Source organism: Falco biarmicus, chromosome 9 (genome assembly GCF_023638135.1).
Source record: "Falco biarmicus isolate bFalBia1 chromosome 9, bFalBia1.pri, whole genome shotgun sequence".
NCBI lineage: Eukaryota > Metazoa > Chordata > Aves > Falconiformes > Falconidae > Falco > Falco biarmicus.
The window spans coordinates 9,931,748-9,948,933 of record NC_079296.1 but is presented as its reverse complement, the minus strand read 5'-3'; the positions used below and the strand labels follow the sequence as shown (position 1 = coordinate 9,948,933).

Sequence of the window (17,186 nt, the reverse complement as noted above, 5' to 3'; positions counted from 1 at the left end):
CACTACATGCCATCAGCAGGAGGAAGACGGTCATTTCAGACACTCTTGGAGCCACTGTTTTAATTTTTTAATATAGCAACTTAGAACACCCCAAAAAAAAGTCACAAAGGCCACTTGCCAATCTCATTTTGTACAGAGGTAAGCCTGAAGCAGCCCCAGTCCGAGTGGGAAAGGTGCCACAGGAGCAAGCACAGCTACAGCACTGGGCACTGACAACATCAGGTCACCGCTTTTTAGGGTCCTCTTCCCATCCAGGGCTCTGCCCCCAGTAAATCCACATTGAGTCCGTTGAGATTAATGAATTTATCTGGATTTCAGCCACTGCAGAAGTTATCAGAACCAGTTTCAAAAGCAAGCAAAGGAAGGTTATATGCTAATGCTTGCTGATGAATGCAAAGCAGAAGAGCGACTGTCTTACCAACGCCACTATTTGACACCAGCCTGTAGCACGTGATGCTCAGCACCATGATTAATATGGTTAAAGGAGTATCTGATACACCGTGACATGCATGTATACCTCCATTTAGCAATTAAATTAAAGGTAAGACATTTAAATCCCAAACCCCAGTGGGAGAAGTGAGTAAGAGGAAAAGGAGAGCCTTCAAGTTCATATTGGCAAGAGACGGAGTTACTATTTACTGAGAAAATTTTGGGATATCTTGGTAGGAACTGTACAGTTATTTCTGAAGGACTCCTCTAATAAGCAGTGTGAGTTATAAAAATAGTATGGAAACTGTGGTTCAAGGTTGCTACAGCCTTGAAAAAGAAAGAGAGGTAATTGATGGAGGCACAGATTCCCAGGAACACTGACTGTAAAAGTACTGAGAAATCAAATTGATGATCTGGAAAATAAGATGAGATTAAGAATGATCAGTTAGTGGGGCCTCCTGAAGGAGCAGAAGCAGGCTCTTAGTTTGCAGTGGATTATTAAGAAGGTTAGGGATGAATAATTCCTACTGTTCGTATCATGTCCTGGCAAGCCATGTCCCCAGACAGGCCAGTTACGTAGTGCCCCGCACCCCTCCTGGGGACGGAGCTCGCTCGTGCATCAAGGAGCCCACGTGTTTATGCCAGCTCATAAATCTGAGCCTGGTTCCAGGATCCGGCCCCGGCCCCCCCCCACTGCTGTGACACCAGAGGGAAATGCATGGCTCCAAGCTGCTCCCTTTGCTTTCTCCAGCAGTGGCTCTACAAACTCCAGGTGCCCAGGCACAGCCACGTTGCAGCAGCTGGAGAAAGCACCACTAGAAAAAGCTCCCGCACATACCGGCACCGCTGCCCTTCCCACGGGGAACAGCCATGTCTTCTGTTTGCTTCTCGAACTGCAAATCACTGTGGCAGCAAGTAGGTCACGGACTAGATGGCGCTTGAAGAATCACCTGCAGTTCATTGCCTTCCCTTTTCTTTTTTTTTTTTTTTTTTCAGGAGCTACCAAGTCACTTCACCACCACCTTCAAAAGCAGCCTCCTCCTCCAGCACAGCCCCATCCATCCATCCCTCCTGGTCCTCTCCTCCTCTGGCTGCTATGCCCACAGCCCTGTCTCCTCCATTTCTGCTCTCTCCCTGGTCTGTTTAATTCCATCTTTCCCTGCAGGTGGAGGCAGGTCTTTAAAGCAGGATTTTTCTTCCATCTTCCCTTTCACCACAGACCGTATTTTCCCAAGCATAACATACTGCAGTGCATTGCTTTTCTAACACTCAGAAGCCCAAATGTTACGTCCTCCTCCACACTGATCAATTCATTAAGCCTCATCCACCACCGGAAAGGTAGTTATTCTACTAATTTCACAACCAGGTTAAAAAATGCAGCTCCTTCCCCTATGTCCATAACTTCACTTATTAATCCTCAGGAAGAAGGGGGGTAGGGAGTCCTCTTTGCCAGCTGCTGCTTTCAGGCTTGCTCCGGTCCCCTCCCAAAACAGAGCTCCACCAGCGCCCCTGGAGCAGATCCCATGGGAGCCGCCGGGGAGATGCCACAAGACCCTTCCCTGCTTTCCCCAGGACCTGCGAAGAGCTGGCAGCCCAGCCGGAGGGCTCGGGGCAGAGGGAGAGCGCTGCGAAAGGGCACGAAGGAGGCTGCAGCAGCAAGGAGCTGGTTCAGGGTGTTAAAGAAGCTGAAATGCAGCCGTAAGCCGGATTCCAAAATGCCCAGGAAGGCTGGAGAGCAGGAGATAAAACTTCTCCTCTGAAGCGAGCCTCAGTAAGGCATGAAGGTGGAGAAATGCTGCGCATTACAGAAAACCCTTCCACACAGCTTCACAGCAGAAAGAGGATTCATCACAGCAAATAATTACAAGGCTTATATCATAATGTCTGGTTTTCAAGTCATTGCCAATTGACTAAAGGTTGGCTGAAGCAGTTAGAAGGGTGAGATGCAAAAACACTGGGCTTTGAAGTGGTCAGCATTTGATTATTAAAGACCAGGACCTTGATGCAATGCATTACCCAGCGCAGTAACTTTCCCTGTGATTGCCAGGTTTGCATAAGGTTTCTTTAGATAGACCTGTAAGATTCAGTTCCATTTTGTTCTTTCTGTTTTGAATGCAGTCCTTGGCTGCTACAATACCAAAGATGTGAGCAAGTCCCACATTCAGGTTTCAGTTCCTCCACTGCACCAAGTTATGCTGATGGAGGAAGAGACAAAACTGGCCATACAGGCAGGTTTTCTCACAGAAACCTAAAGACAGGAGCCTGCAAATTCAGGCAATGAAGCCTCCTGAAAAACTCGAGTTACTCATCTCGGTAACAGCATCAGGAGTCCCCTGCGCTGCATTCCCTGCACCACCACAGTGTGCACAGCCCCAGTGTGCTGACGGGCAGGATACAGGAGTGAAACACCCGGGGGAAGGTTTTCGGGTGGGATGACACCTCTGCTCCCCCCAGATGACACCAGCCTGAGCACTGGCTGTTGCCTCCCCACCGACAGCCCCATTCCCTGTAGGCTGCTGCTCCTACAGCCGGCGCTGATGTGCCCCATCCCCTCGGCTGCTGGGGCTCACCACCTGCCCCACAACAGGCACTGCCCCCATTTCAGCCCAGGTTGAATGAAGAACCAACGTTTAACCATACCAAAGGGTTGGGGGGGTTGCACGGGCGTGCCCACTCCATGAGAACACCTTGGCAGGGAGCTGCAGAGCTCCTCTGGCAGAGCCCAAGAACCAACAGATCCACAAATTTTAAACCGACCAAATTAAACTTGGTTGTAGCTATTATTTTTTTTCCCTTTCAGACTCAGCAGTTCCAGAGCTTGCTGGAGAGGAGCTGAACGTCTTCTCAGCACCGAAGAGCCCTGCGCAGGAGGGAAGCAGCTGTGGGCTGAGGCTCTGCAAAAGCTGCTCCGACCCGGAGGCACAAAGTCTCCAGCCGCCCAAGGTGTGGTAAGGCTGAAGCACAGCGCTCCGTGCTAGGGGCTCTCCTCAGCCACTGCAAACGGCTCGTTTTCCCCATTTTACTCTAAAACAGGAAGAGTAGGAGGGCTTTGCTCCCTGGCTTCGAGCCAAAAGGCATGGCACTGAGGAAACAGCATCACCTTTGTCCTTTTGCTGAGCCTTTCCCCTGTTTTCTGGTGCCAGAGATGCCCACCCTGGTACTGGAGACTGAAGGAAAAAGTTTCCAGCCAGTCCAAACCGTTTCAGAGATGAACCCAATTCCCTTTCCTGGTGAGGCTGCGATAAAGAATGAGCTGATGGACCCAGGCTCCCTAAAGTGGCCCACTGCAAGAGGGAAAGACAGTGATGACCAGGGACAAGCACCTCATTTCAGCCTACGAACCAGTCCTGGTGCCAAGGGACCTCTGGGTACTGTACCGGTAAAGCAGCCCCCTGCTTACACACTTTTGGTTAAAGATGTATTTTTGTTACACTCTGATCATAAATTCTAAGGGCTATTTTCACTTTCTTGCTTTCACCTTGGCTTTTCAAAAAGCTATGTCCCAGCCCTTCAACCAAATGCACTTTCACCAGAACTTGATAGTTTTCCTCTGTACTACAAACTCCTTGTCGTGGTGGCAGATGTGTCGCTGGCATAAGAGAAAAATCTGAAACAGAAAACACTCATCCACCACTGAGAAACACGCAACACCGCTGAATCCCGACAGAACCACGGTCCTCCAAGAGACAAGTCTTTGTTCTCACAATTTCCAAAACAGTATTCTGAAAACAACGTTCCTCCTTATATAGATTTATATTGCTATATCTCTATCATTTTCCTTACACCCATCAAAACAAAGATATAATTAACCCACCCTCAATAGAAATTACAATGATTTTGAAACAGCAAGAAACAATCTATTTGCATTTGGTAGCTAATTATTCCCCCTACGCACACAGCCACCAATGTTCCCTAAAACCGTCCACAGAACAGACAATCTGTGCTAGCCAGAGCTTCTGGAAAGGAGGGGAAAAGGAGGGACTAAGTGAAAATCCTCAACATTGGGGTGGCAGAATTTTTTTCTTTTTCAAATACGCAGCACCTCGAGCTCAGCCAAGTCTGTAATAGAATTGCCCTTCTGAACTCATCCGACAGCATTAGCATCCACCTGTGTGTCACATGTAAGCTGACAGCTACCACAGGACGAATCTAGTGGGAACCACTGACATTTGCAAAATTATTGAATTATTATTCCCTTCTTCACACCACTCCAAGGAAATACGAAGCCACTTTCCAATACATGCGGCTGGACATAAAAGTAATACCGGGTAACATCAGGGCTGCTACCACAGCCACGCAATGAGTTTTCAGTGGCAAAGGCTGAGTTGCACCTATTATTTTCTTCACTCCCTGGAAAGGAGGAAGGGTGTACCCTTCTTCCCATCCCACACTGCCCTGGTGACTTGCTGAGGACAATCTCTAACAACTCGAGTTCGAGGGGGGCGATTTATTCCAGTTAGGAACACTCAAAACGATGCCCTTACCCACACCACACCCCCCCACCCCCCCAAGCCAGGCACATTTTGCTGGCAGTTCACCTTCAGTTCCTCATCATTTAGAGGGATCAGCTAGATGTTTTTAAGAGGTAGAGATGCAAGCTGTGGTTAGTGAGCACTGCTTCTCCCAGCTCAAGCACTGCGCTGAAGCAGCCCGAGAAAAATCAAGCCACCCAGGTATTCCTGCAGGATGTCCTGGGAGCCCCCAGGCCGGCCCTCCATCGCCTGTGCTGTAAGTATTTGGAGGAAGCGGATAGAAAGCATCAAGGGTGGTAAATCACATCCTCCTTCACCCACACTTTCTGGAGGCGAGCAGACAAAACACTGCTCACTCTCTAGGAGCCAGGAGAGGTTTTCCTTCCTCCAGGATGCACCCGGAAAGCAGCGCTTGGGAAGGAAGGAGCTGGGTTCCACCTTGATGCAACCCGTGTGCCTGCAACACTTACCTCGCTGGCAAGGCATTCGCTCCTCAACATGCGAAAAGCGATCATCCTTTAAAGCAAAGCCAAAGAGCTCAACGATTATTTTTCTTCCCCCATCTGACACAGGTTTGCAGCTCCTCAGGCATGGGGAGGAGGGGGAGCAAAATAAATAATAAAAAGAAAAAGACTATTATTCTGTAGGCAATCAAAGCTAATCCCTTGACACATTTTCTTTCCCAACAGAAGCACGAGATCTCGAGCCCCGCTGGGTTCTGATCACAACCAAACAGGACTAGGTGTTTTCAGCTCCCTTCTGCCAACACAGCTCAACGTGCAGCAGGCCTCGCCTCGTACCCTCGTACAACCATTTAACTCAACACAAAGCCACCCTGGTGCTCTACCCCAGCTCTAGAAAGCCAGCCCGTGCCTCAGCGTGGCCTTGCACGGAAATAGGATTGCTTTGGCCTGGAGGAAAAAACAGAAACCACAACATGAAGGTCACCCATAAAATCATTACACAGATCCCTCTTCCCCAGCTCTTAGACAAAAAACCTTTAGCAAACCCTCAACCTTAAAGTAGAAACACAAAAAGATATGTACATTAATCCCATATACCTCCGTCAATTTTTTTCCTCGTGTCTTTAGAGCAGTTGTTTACTGCAGCCAACTGCAGAGAAATTACAGTAGCTTAACTCTCCAACTCCCTCTAAAGGATTAATCTTCCAGTGAGCATGCTCACGCGAGATCTTTTTTCAGCAGTTGCATCCATTTCATGAAATGAGGGCTGCTGCAGACATGAGGAAATGCCATTTCAGGACTACAGGCAAAGTTACACAGCCCCCCAAAAATAAGGGCTGATCCCTTCCCAGGGCTCCAGAGAGGATCCCTGCCCAACCCTCCACCTCCAACGAGGTTTATAGATTTCACGTTCATGTGCCCTGTCAGGAAGGGGGGGGGCTAGTGGCTTCCCTGCGACACACGTTTTAAATGTCTGATCTTGACTTTTCTCTACAAGCTGGTGGACAGTTCACCCACCGAATCCTAAGTCAAAAATAGCTCCTTCTCACCGGCAGATTTTTCCTTTGTGTCACTCGTTGGCTCATCTTTGCTTTTTTTAAAAAAATAAATAATCAGGGAGGTAATTTGGGGGGTGGAGGGGAGGGGAGGGGGAACGTTCAAATAAAAAGGAACAGCTTTAAAAACCTAGTTCCCAACTCTGCATCACAGTAGGTAACAGATCCTGAGACACATTTAACTCCACAGATTAAGGACCCATGCAAATGAGGATTTGCTAGTAGACAACAAATCCAGTATCTAAACAAGGCTGTTCCAGTAATCTTGTCCATTCCCTCCTCAACCACTGTAGATCAAACTGCTCCTCGTGAGGTGTTCCTCCCTCACCCCACACGGTGCACCTCAAATCCCAGTTTTCCTGGTGAAAACAAAGCTCCAAAATTAAGGACAAATATTTATGCTTTAGAAGCAGATTCCTCCATTTTCATCTTCCCATATTACCAGGGTTACTGCCGTTCCCCTTCCCATTTATCTATTTTATGTCCTGTTGCTTAATTGCTCTTTGTAGCTGATAGAGATTCAAGCCTCCCCCTCCCCCACAAAAGGCTCTTATTTCAAGTTTTAAACCCTGCTTGAGTCTAGGACAGAGACCCTGCAGCATCCCTGGAGCGCTGGGGAAAATCCGGAGTGGGCTACAGCCAAAGGTGTGAGATTGCTTCGCAAATCCAGTCGCCAGCCTTCACCCCAGCCACTACAAAGATCTAAACATTTATAAAAAAAAAAAAAAAAAGGAAAAAAAGTCTTGAATGCCTTTGATGACATGAAGCCCCTTTTATGTTGTGAGCCCTACACGTGAATCTACAAAAAAGGCAACATGTCATGATAGTGTTAAATAAGGGCTATGTCTGCTTTTTAAAATGAACGCTCACCATAGCGACAAGTCTCCATAAGGAATGATAAAACGTATGGTGACACTGGATATTTTGTTCTGTTGTCACCTAAATAGAATCACTCACAGAAAGGAAATCTCTGTTACCATGCATTAAAATAGACGCATTGTTTTATTTATAAAGCATCCAAACTGGTTGGTTTGGATGTGTCATAGCAGAGGCTGCTCGTCCACCCCTCCCAGCTCTACCCCTTGGGGACTTAATGAACGATGCCTGCACTCATCCTGCCCTGGCCTCCCACGTATCTCAGGTAGTGCTGAGGCTGCTCCAACTTCTCAGAGGAAGGTCTGGAGCCAGGGCAGAATCTGTCCCTGAAAATCCCCGCGAAGAAAAATCCCAGACTGCAGAGCAGGCAGACGTGAAAGCCTTGATGCAGGAAGATCATGTCCTGCGCTTCCTCCTCCATTGCAGGATTACACTCAAACACGAAGTTGGGATATCAGATATGGAGTTATCCTGACCTGTCATTCCCAATTTGGAAACCAGTCATACTCCCTGAGAGTTTAGACTTTGAAGATTGACTGCTATTGATTCTTCTTCAAGCAAACAGCCCAAGCTGGCAATCGGTCAATAATAAGCAATTACTCGACAGCCTCTTATCTCCAGATGCCAGCCCAGACAGCTCGATTCATAGAGGCAGCAGGTCAATAAATCAAAGCTGTTCTCAAATTTTAAAATATCATCATTTAAAAACCCACCCAGCCTTCAACCTGGCTGAAAAAGCAGCTAGGACAGAGAGGTTCCTGCAGAACGGTACGGTGGCGTACTGCTAATATACCGCAGAAGAGAGAGTACATGACGTGGTGAAATCCACCTCTGACACTCACTTGTCACGAGCAGCATGAGAGCTGCAGCTGGACGAAGAAGATGAGAGAGGAGGAAGCAAACCCCTTCTCCTTCAAACAGTCACTTGTAGGGAAGAAGCAGAGCGGGGCAGCCTTCCAAACGCACATCACCGTTCCTGGCTGGCTCCCTGTGACCCACCTCACTGTACCCTGGGAGCCTCGGAAATAGCAGCAAGAGCCTGTTTAACACCACCGTGACAGCAAACTGATGGCATCTTTCTAATATCCCTGCTGTGACCTCTATACCCTGGCTATACAATTAATCATTTCATCCTAGGAAATGCACTTCTTTGCTCTTTCATGGACTAAACATGATACAAGTATGGGAGCCAAAGGCTCCTCTTCCACGTTTCGGAGTGACCCAGAGGTGATGCTATTAAATCCAGTGGTGCCAACACTGTGCAACAGACAACAGAGAAGAAAACCAGCCTTGCCGAAAACTCCTGTAGGCATTTTATGCTCTCAGTGCAGACTGCCTTTAAAGACTCATTTGTATGAAAAGAGGTAAGAACTGCCTATGTAATTTGCAGGAGATCACGCAGCTGGAACACAAGCCTAGAGCATCGGCAACCTTCTATCTAGTACTGCAGAACCTAGAAACTCTGGTACCTTCACTGTTTACCCATGGGTTCTTGCACAAGTCACAGAAACAATCTAAAAGTACCAAAAGAACAGAGCAACACTTAATAAATAATTCTGCTTCTGCTGCTAGAGGAGGTAGGCGGCGGCCTACAGGATGCTGCATCCTCTGCATCGGGTGCTAACCTGCTGGCACAGGAGGGGGTAAACAACGTACCAACAAGTTGCACAAGCATCGTAAATCCAAGACCCCTGGAGCCCGTGAAGCTTTCTGCTTATGCTGCAGAAGTGTCCCAGATTCATCAAGCTTGGGGCAGCCCCGCCACCATGCTGCAGTGTAGCTGTGACCCACCTAGGCAGGCTGCCAGGGCTCTAGGCAATGCCAGAGACATCAGAGAAGAAGGTGGCGTGACTTGGGACCGTCCCACCAGCAGCTCCCAAAGAACAGAGCACAGAGGCATCTTGCTTCGTTTGACATGCCCACTGGTCCCAGGAAGGAACATATTTGTATAACGATGACCAAATACTGCAGACTAAGCATCTCCAATCACACTAGCTTGAAAAAAACCTGAGATTTTGAGCCTGATACCTAAACAAAAAGGGGTGACCCACTGGAAGCAGGATCAACCCCATGACTGGTACTCACTCCATTTGCTACAAAACACAGGCACCTGAGGACACATCCTCAGTCTTCACCATCTTTCAGAGGTCTGGGAAAGAAGGTCAGGTGAAAGGCAGCAGGTAACGAATTACTTCAACTGCACTCGCCAGTTGGGTCAGACTTCTTGTGGAGGAGTCTACTGAGGTTTCCTCCTCTAGCAACACGCAGCGCACTCGGTTCTTCATTTCATCAGTGGCTGGGACAGCAGGAAGCTGTGGGAATGTATGCCCGAAATCTGAAAAGGATTTCTCCACTTCTTACCCACAAAGCATCTACAGGTGGCTTTTACACTGTCAGTCTAGTCTGCAACATCGTGGCAAAGCATGGAAGAGCGCTTGGGAGAAAAAAACTGTGTTAACACATAACACTGCATCACTATTGCCATTTATAGTAAAGCCACAAAATGCCAAAGCAGCTGACAGGATCCCACAAACCGCACTCCAGAGCAACAGCGGACTCCTGAGTTTTGCAGCCTACCAGAATTATTTTCACACACCACCTGCATTTTTCTGGTATAAAATATAGTGCTCTTTCCTCTCCCCCTCCAAAGATCCAGATAAATAGCAGGTCTGCGCATCCACACTGGAAGGACAGTCTAGTCCTTACTCCTTTTGCACAGCTCTAAAGGGGAGCCTGCAAAACCGCTGGAGGTGCTGACCACTGAGATAGTTATTTATTTCCCCACAAAGGAAAGCAATCCTGCTGCCAGCTCTGGGCCTGGCTTCGATGGATACACAGCCTCAGCCTAACCTGCGTTGGCATACTCTGGAAAAGGAAAATAATACAGCACCGTCACAAACTGTAAATGCGGCAGTAACAGAAGACTATTTCTCATCTTCTACAATGAAAACAATGCCAGCTGCAAGACGAGGAGATATCGCAACCTGCCGTTCCTCCTTCAGACCTCAAGGCACGACCATTCCATACAAAAGCCGGTGATCACCTGTTGTGCTCTGCTTCCTTCTTTTAAAACGGAGCGTGTGTTAGCACCAGGATCCCGCTGCTTTGGGTCTGAAAGTGTTGCTAGAGCAACAAATGCTAGAAACTAGAGCAGAGAACAAAAGGGCTCCACGACCCCACCGAGGATGTTATCAAGGAGATAGCAAGAATGTAAAATGGACCAAGAGACCTCCCTTAGAGCAGGGAACTGCCATCTTCAATACTTTCGGTGGGCAGAATGATAATTTAGAAATTACAGCAGCTTAGCCCCATGTCTACTTCTTGTCAGGAGCCCCAGGACCAGCCAAGGCATTGCCCTCTTCATGAGCCATCATCTCATGCCCAGCACGAACGTGCCACTGCAGTGTGGGACCTCACAGCTGACTTCGGTGCAGAGAGGCAGAATTAGGGACAGACATTTCTGTAAAGGCAAAGTAAATCCCTGCTTGCACGTCTGGCAGGTTGCCTTTGCAGAAGGAGATGTGGTCAGAGTACCTCCCACCAGACAAATCCAACGTAGGTTAAATTCCAGAAGTTTATTGGGCAGAGCAGACAAAATTAGGCTCTTAATGGGATCTCAGTGCACCTTCCAGGGCTTGTCAGAACAGCCCACGTGGTTGCAATGAATATGGATGCTTTAGAAAATAATCCTCAAAGCAGACAGATACAGGGACTTTCCTTTGTCCCTTCTAGCACTTTCAGCATGGACACACTACACCAAAGATGTGTGCAGAGTCCCCAATTGTAAACATTACCTGCTGGAGTGTGGCGAGTGGGAGCATAGCAAACAGCAGACTTCTGTGTGATTGCAACCCACTGTTCAAAATCAATCCACGGTGGCTTGTGTGTGCTGCATCGTGCTGCCTGCAGCACCAGTTTTAGCACTGCAGAACTTCGGAAGAGCTCAGAAGATCCTCGTACTTGACACGCACATGGATTCATTTTGCCCTGCACTGGTCACGAGGACCTGACTAACAGATTTGTCTCTCAAGAGAAAAGAACACTGTTTAAAGGGGTCCTTCTTTCATTTACCAAAAACTGTCCCTCTGTGCCTGGTCTTCCTGTCACCTACACCAGTGGCTTTCAACCTTCAGTCTGCCAACTACTTCCAGAAGTCTCTGAGAGGTAGCTAAGAAAAGCAAGCCACTTGCAGTAGTCATATTTGCTGTACAGATGTTTAATATCCTACTGGCATGGGATTAAAAACCACGCTGACAAACTAAGGAGAAGTATCAGAGAGGAAGTCCTGGAGGCATCTGGCTGGAAGTACGAAAGCCAAAAAAAAATACATAATTTTTTTTTCAAAGCTTAAGCAAATGCCTCAGTGAAGCTGACAAAGGCAAAAATTCTCATGGTGGCTTGTGAAAGTGAGTATGATGGCTAGCAAAGGCAGTACCAGCTTCAAGGCTCTGATGTGGCCTCACCTCTGGCTTGTAACACCTGTACAGGTTACAAACCAAGCAGTGAAGAGGATGAGCATTATTTATCCACCCTCTGAATTAAAATTCAAAGGTGGAGAAGTTACTGTTGAGGATGAGGATCACAGCGCTGACCGCCTGCCTTGCTCTGGGAACAGATGGTCAAGCCCCACGCTCTCAAGCTGCTGTAATGCACGGGGAGAATTCAGACCTCAGGAAAACTGAAGGGTTTTGCTGCAACTTGATCCAAAGGCCCTGATAGCACAAAACTGTGACTGGGACCTTCCAGAACAGGCAGGTATCAATGCTCACATGCCTCCTCGAGTGCCTGCTCGCAGCTCTGGGAGAATCATTGCCTCCTCCACACCCTGAGCCTTCCTCTGTTTTGCTCAACAACAAACCTTTCACGAGGCATGCAAAGCGAATGTGCAGTGGGATATGGTCCAGTCTCACCTCAACTGGCATCTACGTTCCAGCTTTTTGTTTGTATGTTTCCAAAATAGTTTGTTCCCCATTTGACCCATTAAAAAAAAAAAAAACCAAAAACAAACACCTCCAAAAAAAAAAAAGAAAATCCCAAACACAGAAAAATACAAACACATGGAATGACAAACACTGAAACAGTATAATGTAAAAATAAGTAAATTAATTCAAGGACCTGATTACTGGTCCATCCACAATTTTTGCATCTTTTTAGCTCTCCCTGATAAAGGCATCCTTTATAGCATGACAGTTCTGTTGAGACAATTCAAAGTATATTCAAAGTCATGCCAACAGAAACATGACTTTGGTCAACGCACTTATATGATGTGCAGCACAGCTACATTCATACCAGCACAAATGTGCTTCTGTCGACATGGCTAAGCCCTGTGTCTTCACACAAATTAGCTGTATCAATACAGAAGTGCTAACTTGAACTGTTAATTAGGATTTGTAGAGGTTCAGCCTGTATATGCTGAGCTGGATGTAAATGAGCTCTCACAGTACAATCTTAATTAATAGTCATAGCTTTCAACATGCATAGGAACTGCCATGACCATCCTGTCAACGGTTATTTCTACAAATCCAGTGGCTCGTGGCTGAAAACCTGCAAATGCTGTTCAATACACACCAGCAGCATCCCCCACCTCCTGGCTTCGCCGCCGTGCTGCGGAGGGCTGTGAGGAGCACACCTCTGCAGCCCTCAGCTGGGAGGTCTTTATGCCCTGGCAGTAGCTTGCTTCACACAGGAGGGCTGATTTTGCCAGTAGAACTGCACCCACACTCCACCAGCCCAAGACACCTGCACAGCCTTCCCAAGGAAGCATTCCTGGACAGAGGCACGGCTCACACCTAGCCACACCGCCAGGGCTTAGGGATCCAGCCTTGCACCCATGGTGCAGCCAGCACCTGAGCCCTTATGTTCACCGATGAACAGCTCTCCCCGTGATGCTGCATACTATGGCATATTAGTAATTATTACTCAGATGTGTAAACGTTTGCAAGATGGAAACGTACCTGTCTAGCCGCCTTAGGTAATTACAGAGCAGAGCGCTCGGCTGCACATGGTTGTGCTCCTCTTCTGCCTGGTTTGGATCCGCAGCGCACCATTGCACGAGGTGTCGTGGGCTCATTCCCACACCAGGCTGCATTCACATAAATAACCTATGTCACAGGTAGACCACCCAGCACACTCACAGGGGGCTGTCAGGACAGGAAAGGGGGTTTGTCTGATTTTGGGCACCACATCCCTGGAGAAGCTGATGCTGTCACATAAGGGACTCAGAGGATCTAGTAGAAAAGATAAGAGATTTTAACTACTCCTCCCATATGCTGCTCAGCCCAGAAGGCAGCACCGCGATACAGCACTCCGGTGTCAGGAGAGACAGACGTGCTTAATGCCACAGTGCAGCTGGTGAGTTAAGGGGAGGAGACACATCACCAAGATAATGGCAGCGTCTGCGTGAAGATTAGCTCTAAAACTAAGCTTAGGAAAAGTCCCTGAATTCATATGGAGAATAGCAAAAATTTTGATTCAAGTACTCCTGTAGAAAGAAATGGGGAAATGACTGTATTCTTGGAAATTCATTTCCAGAGGTGGCCTGTGTCTGGCACTCCCTGGACAACAATGCTGGAAGCGCAAGCTGTTGGGACACACGTGGCTGGCAACCCAAAGAAGAGGTAATATCGTCTGGCAGAGGCAGGAAAACCTCTCCCTCCTGCCTTTGCTCCTCCGGTGACATAACACACAGGAATATTTACAATTAACAGAAACCGTAGCCTACATTGCCTAAACCTTCACGAAGCTCTGATAAGGCTGTGAAAAAAACACGGGTTGATTTGCCTTCCATGAAATTGAACTTCTAGTACTCAATGTAACACACTGCTTCCCACTCTTGTGTCCAGAGCCAAATGCAGCGGATCCACTGCAGAGCGAGGTTTAAGTAGGATTTAAGATACGCCTTGAACTTCTGATGGCAGCCCACGAAGGAGTGGACCTTACCCAGCAAGAGACTGTAACCACATGGTTTTGTCACGCACGGAATAAAAGAAAGCATTGTGAATTCATGCCAAAATATTAAGGGCTTTTTCTCATTCAAAAAAAAAAATAAATAAAACGGCTGAATCAACCAACAGAGCAGAGCTTTTCCCAGCACTTTTTGCAGGGTCAGATGCAGCCACAGCCAGACTGTGGCTGGGAGAAACCTGCGCTGGGCACGGCTGGGCCGCGTGGCCATGTCGCAGCCCACAGCAGAGGATGCTGATGGGGGTCCAGCCCCATTAGTCCCCTCTCTGCTTTCCTCCAGTCACCTGCAATGTGAAACTAGGCCTGAACCCCCAGCTGCAACTGCTATGCTCTTGCAAAACCACATAAAAAAAGAAACAGATGTGTTGGTTTGGTTTTTTTTTTAAAAATAAAAGAGGAAAATTCGCTAGTCACTTTTCTACCCAACATTTTGTTTTAGAAAAGTCAGCGACACGTTGTCAAAGCAGATTTGTTTATTAAAAATGGACTTCTCCTAGCAAGGAGCACAGAATGACTGTACAATAGATCCCATAATTGCATACATTTGTTAATAATTGCATAGGCTGGAACAGGATACATTAGCCTAATTTAAGAATGGAATAAGAGAATGTGTGAAAAATTAGATCACATTTTCAAGGTAAAGACCAATGCTGCTATGAGAAGTCCAAAACAGAGGTGCTGGACATTTGCAGCCATACTGGCTTTGTCACAAGTAGTTCACGTGCTTCTAGAAGTTTTCTATTTCTCTTAATCAGGCCCACCCATGATCTCAAGGAATGAAGCCAGAAACCAGAGCACATAAACCAGAGCATATAAAGCAGTGAATACTTTGACTTGTGTCACTTGCCATCTCCTACCCAGTGAAGATAATCTGTACATTTAAAAATTAACATTCTGCCTTTCCACAACAGTCCCAGTTACAGGCTTCTAACACCAAATCAAGTGTTACAACTTTGTAAAAAAGATTACCTCCGTTTTCGCTGGAAAAGCATCACAGGTGGCAAAACATCAACCTGTCAGCCGCAGGGACAAAGCCTGGGGCAGCAGCACAGGCTGCAGAACCCAGCCACAGTGTTCAACCAGGACAGCTCCAGAGTGGGAGCCTCCCCTCATCCCCAGGGACACCACCAGCACCAAAGGAACCAAGGGACACGTTCGGATGAAGAGGCCACCTCACAGACCTCACAAGAAAGCAACCCGTACAGATCTACACAGGTAACCTCAGCAGACTCAAGGGACTTCCAAACACGCAGATCTCAAGCTGAGCTGAAACAGCAAACCTGGAGATGACAGCCCACCCCTTCCCCGGCAGATACGCCTGCACCGGCGGCGCCCGGCTGCACCTCTAAGGCACACAAGCTGCTGACAGCAAGGACACTGCGTTTGCAGTAGACAAAGCACAATGGGATGGCAGGCCAATTAGCAGAATTTCAATTCATTGGCATTCAACAAGACTACGATAGGAAGTCATCTTGGGCACAGTGGCTTTTCAGCAGGGACAAAGTCTAAGTCTCATAATCGGACTCCACCACCCAGCCTTTTTTGGACAGTTCTTGAACCTCTATTGTTTAAATTGCTGACTGCCCCGTTGCTTGTGTACACTGCAAGCAGGCTGCCTCTCACTGAAGCTGATGGCAAATCCCTCCCTGATTTCTGTGGGTTTGGATCAGGTCCCACACTCTTTTTAGTGTAATACTCTACTTCAGTCTATGTAATCTTCCATGTTATGGAGGGGTCAACGCTGCAAACTCTCCTTACACTTAAGTCCTATTATCCGTCTGCACTAATTCTGCATACAGGGCATATAAAGGTCCTCAGCTCTCTGCACATACAGCTCAAGTTCCAGCCCCAGTCAGCCACAAAACGGGGCATCGGCTAAGTAAGAAGGCAAAAAGAAAACAAAACCCATAGATTTACTTTACTTCAATATTCTACTGCACAGTCAGTTTTTCCAATACTCATTTTGCACATGGCACAACACACACTCCAGAAACTCTGCGAAACAAGCAGGTTATGTCCCGTGCTTGCAAAGCACCATCTATACTTACAGGGCAATAAAAATTAGCTTAATTAATAATACATCAGCAAGAAAATGTTAATGAAGACCCAGCAGGGAAAAGGACTGTTGTCTAATCTCCTTGTGTGGACTCCTTGCTTTGGCAGCAATCAGCAACTGCATCAGCATTACCATCCCAGTGCAAGCGAAGATATCTGACTCATCAGGGAAATGCACGCAGGAACCTCGGTGGCTTGTCACCGGTCACATTTCTCTTTAAAAGCAGACACTGTTGCATCAGGAGCAGCTCCTGGCAGCCCCACACCAGCTTCCACTTGTGGAGCTTTTGTCATTTAAAGAAGAATTTAGACTATCCCTGTGCATCTGATGTATAAATACACATGACAGGGCCTCCCGCCATGGGCTCTTTGGCCATGTGCGCACATTACACAGCTCTGCCCCTGCATCGGCTTCAAGCTGCTGGATCACAGGCACGGGGGGGGGGGGACACCGTATCCCACCTCCCCACTACAGGGAGCTCGCCGAGAACATCCCAGCGCTTCCATGGGGGCCTACCTGCCCTCACTGAGCCAAGAGGCACCGCAAGCTCAAACCAGTGCGCTGCCAGGCGCCTCGGGTAGGTGCGTTTCAAGGCAGATCTCATGGAAATCCCCCCTCCCAGCTGTTTTTCCTCCTCGTTGCAGGAGGCTGTTTTGGCAGGAGCCAGCACCCCACAAGCAAGAGCCCAGGGCTCGCGGCTGCCAAAGCGGCTCTGCCACGGGAGCGCATCCACGCTGGCACTCGGCCGCAGCGCCTGTTCATCAAGGGCTTGTGCCGCATGGGGAGGTGGTTTCCTGCAGCCAATGGAGGAGCTGCCGTTTCTGCCTTTCAGCAGAAGCATGGCTGCAAACAAAGACCCGGTGAAGAAAGG

The 17,186-nt window shown here is 47.9% G+C and overlaps 1 protein-coding gene across 4 annotated transcripts in view; it reads right to left on the bottom strand.

Moving 5' to 3' along the window:
• The window catches only part of EHMT1 (euchromatic histone lysine methyltransferase 1), a 121,463-nt gene that overhangs the window by 94,691 nt on the left and 9,586 nt on the right, over positions 1-17,186 (bottom strand). The window contains exon 1 of one of the 4 annotated variants that reach the window (XM_056351293.1): positions 5,963-6,046. The exons of 1 other annotated variant lie outside the window; for it this stretch is intronic. Coding sequence is in view for 1 of the 3 variants with exons in the window: in XM_056351289.1 (XP_056207264.1) it covers positions 5,372-5,416 (45 nt within the window). In the remaining 2 variants the exon portion in view is untranslated. Of the gene's footprint in view, positions 1-1,267; positions 1,926-5,371; positions 5,912-5,962; positions 6,047-17,186 lie in introns of those variants that run through there. 2 more of the 4 variants (XM_056351289.1, XM_056351295.1) reach the window with 2 other exon arrangements.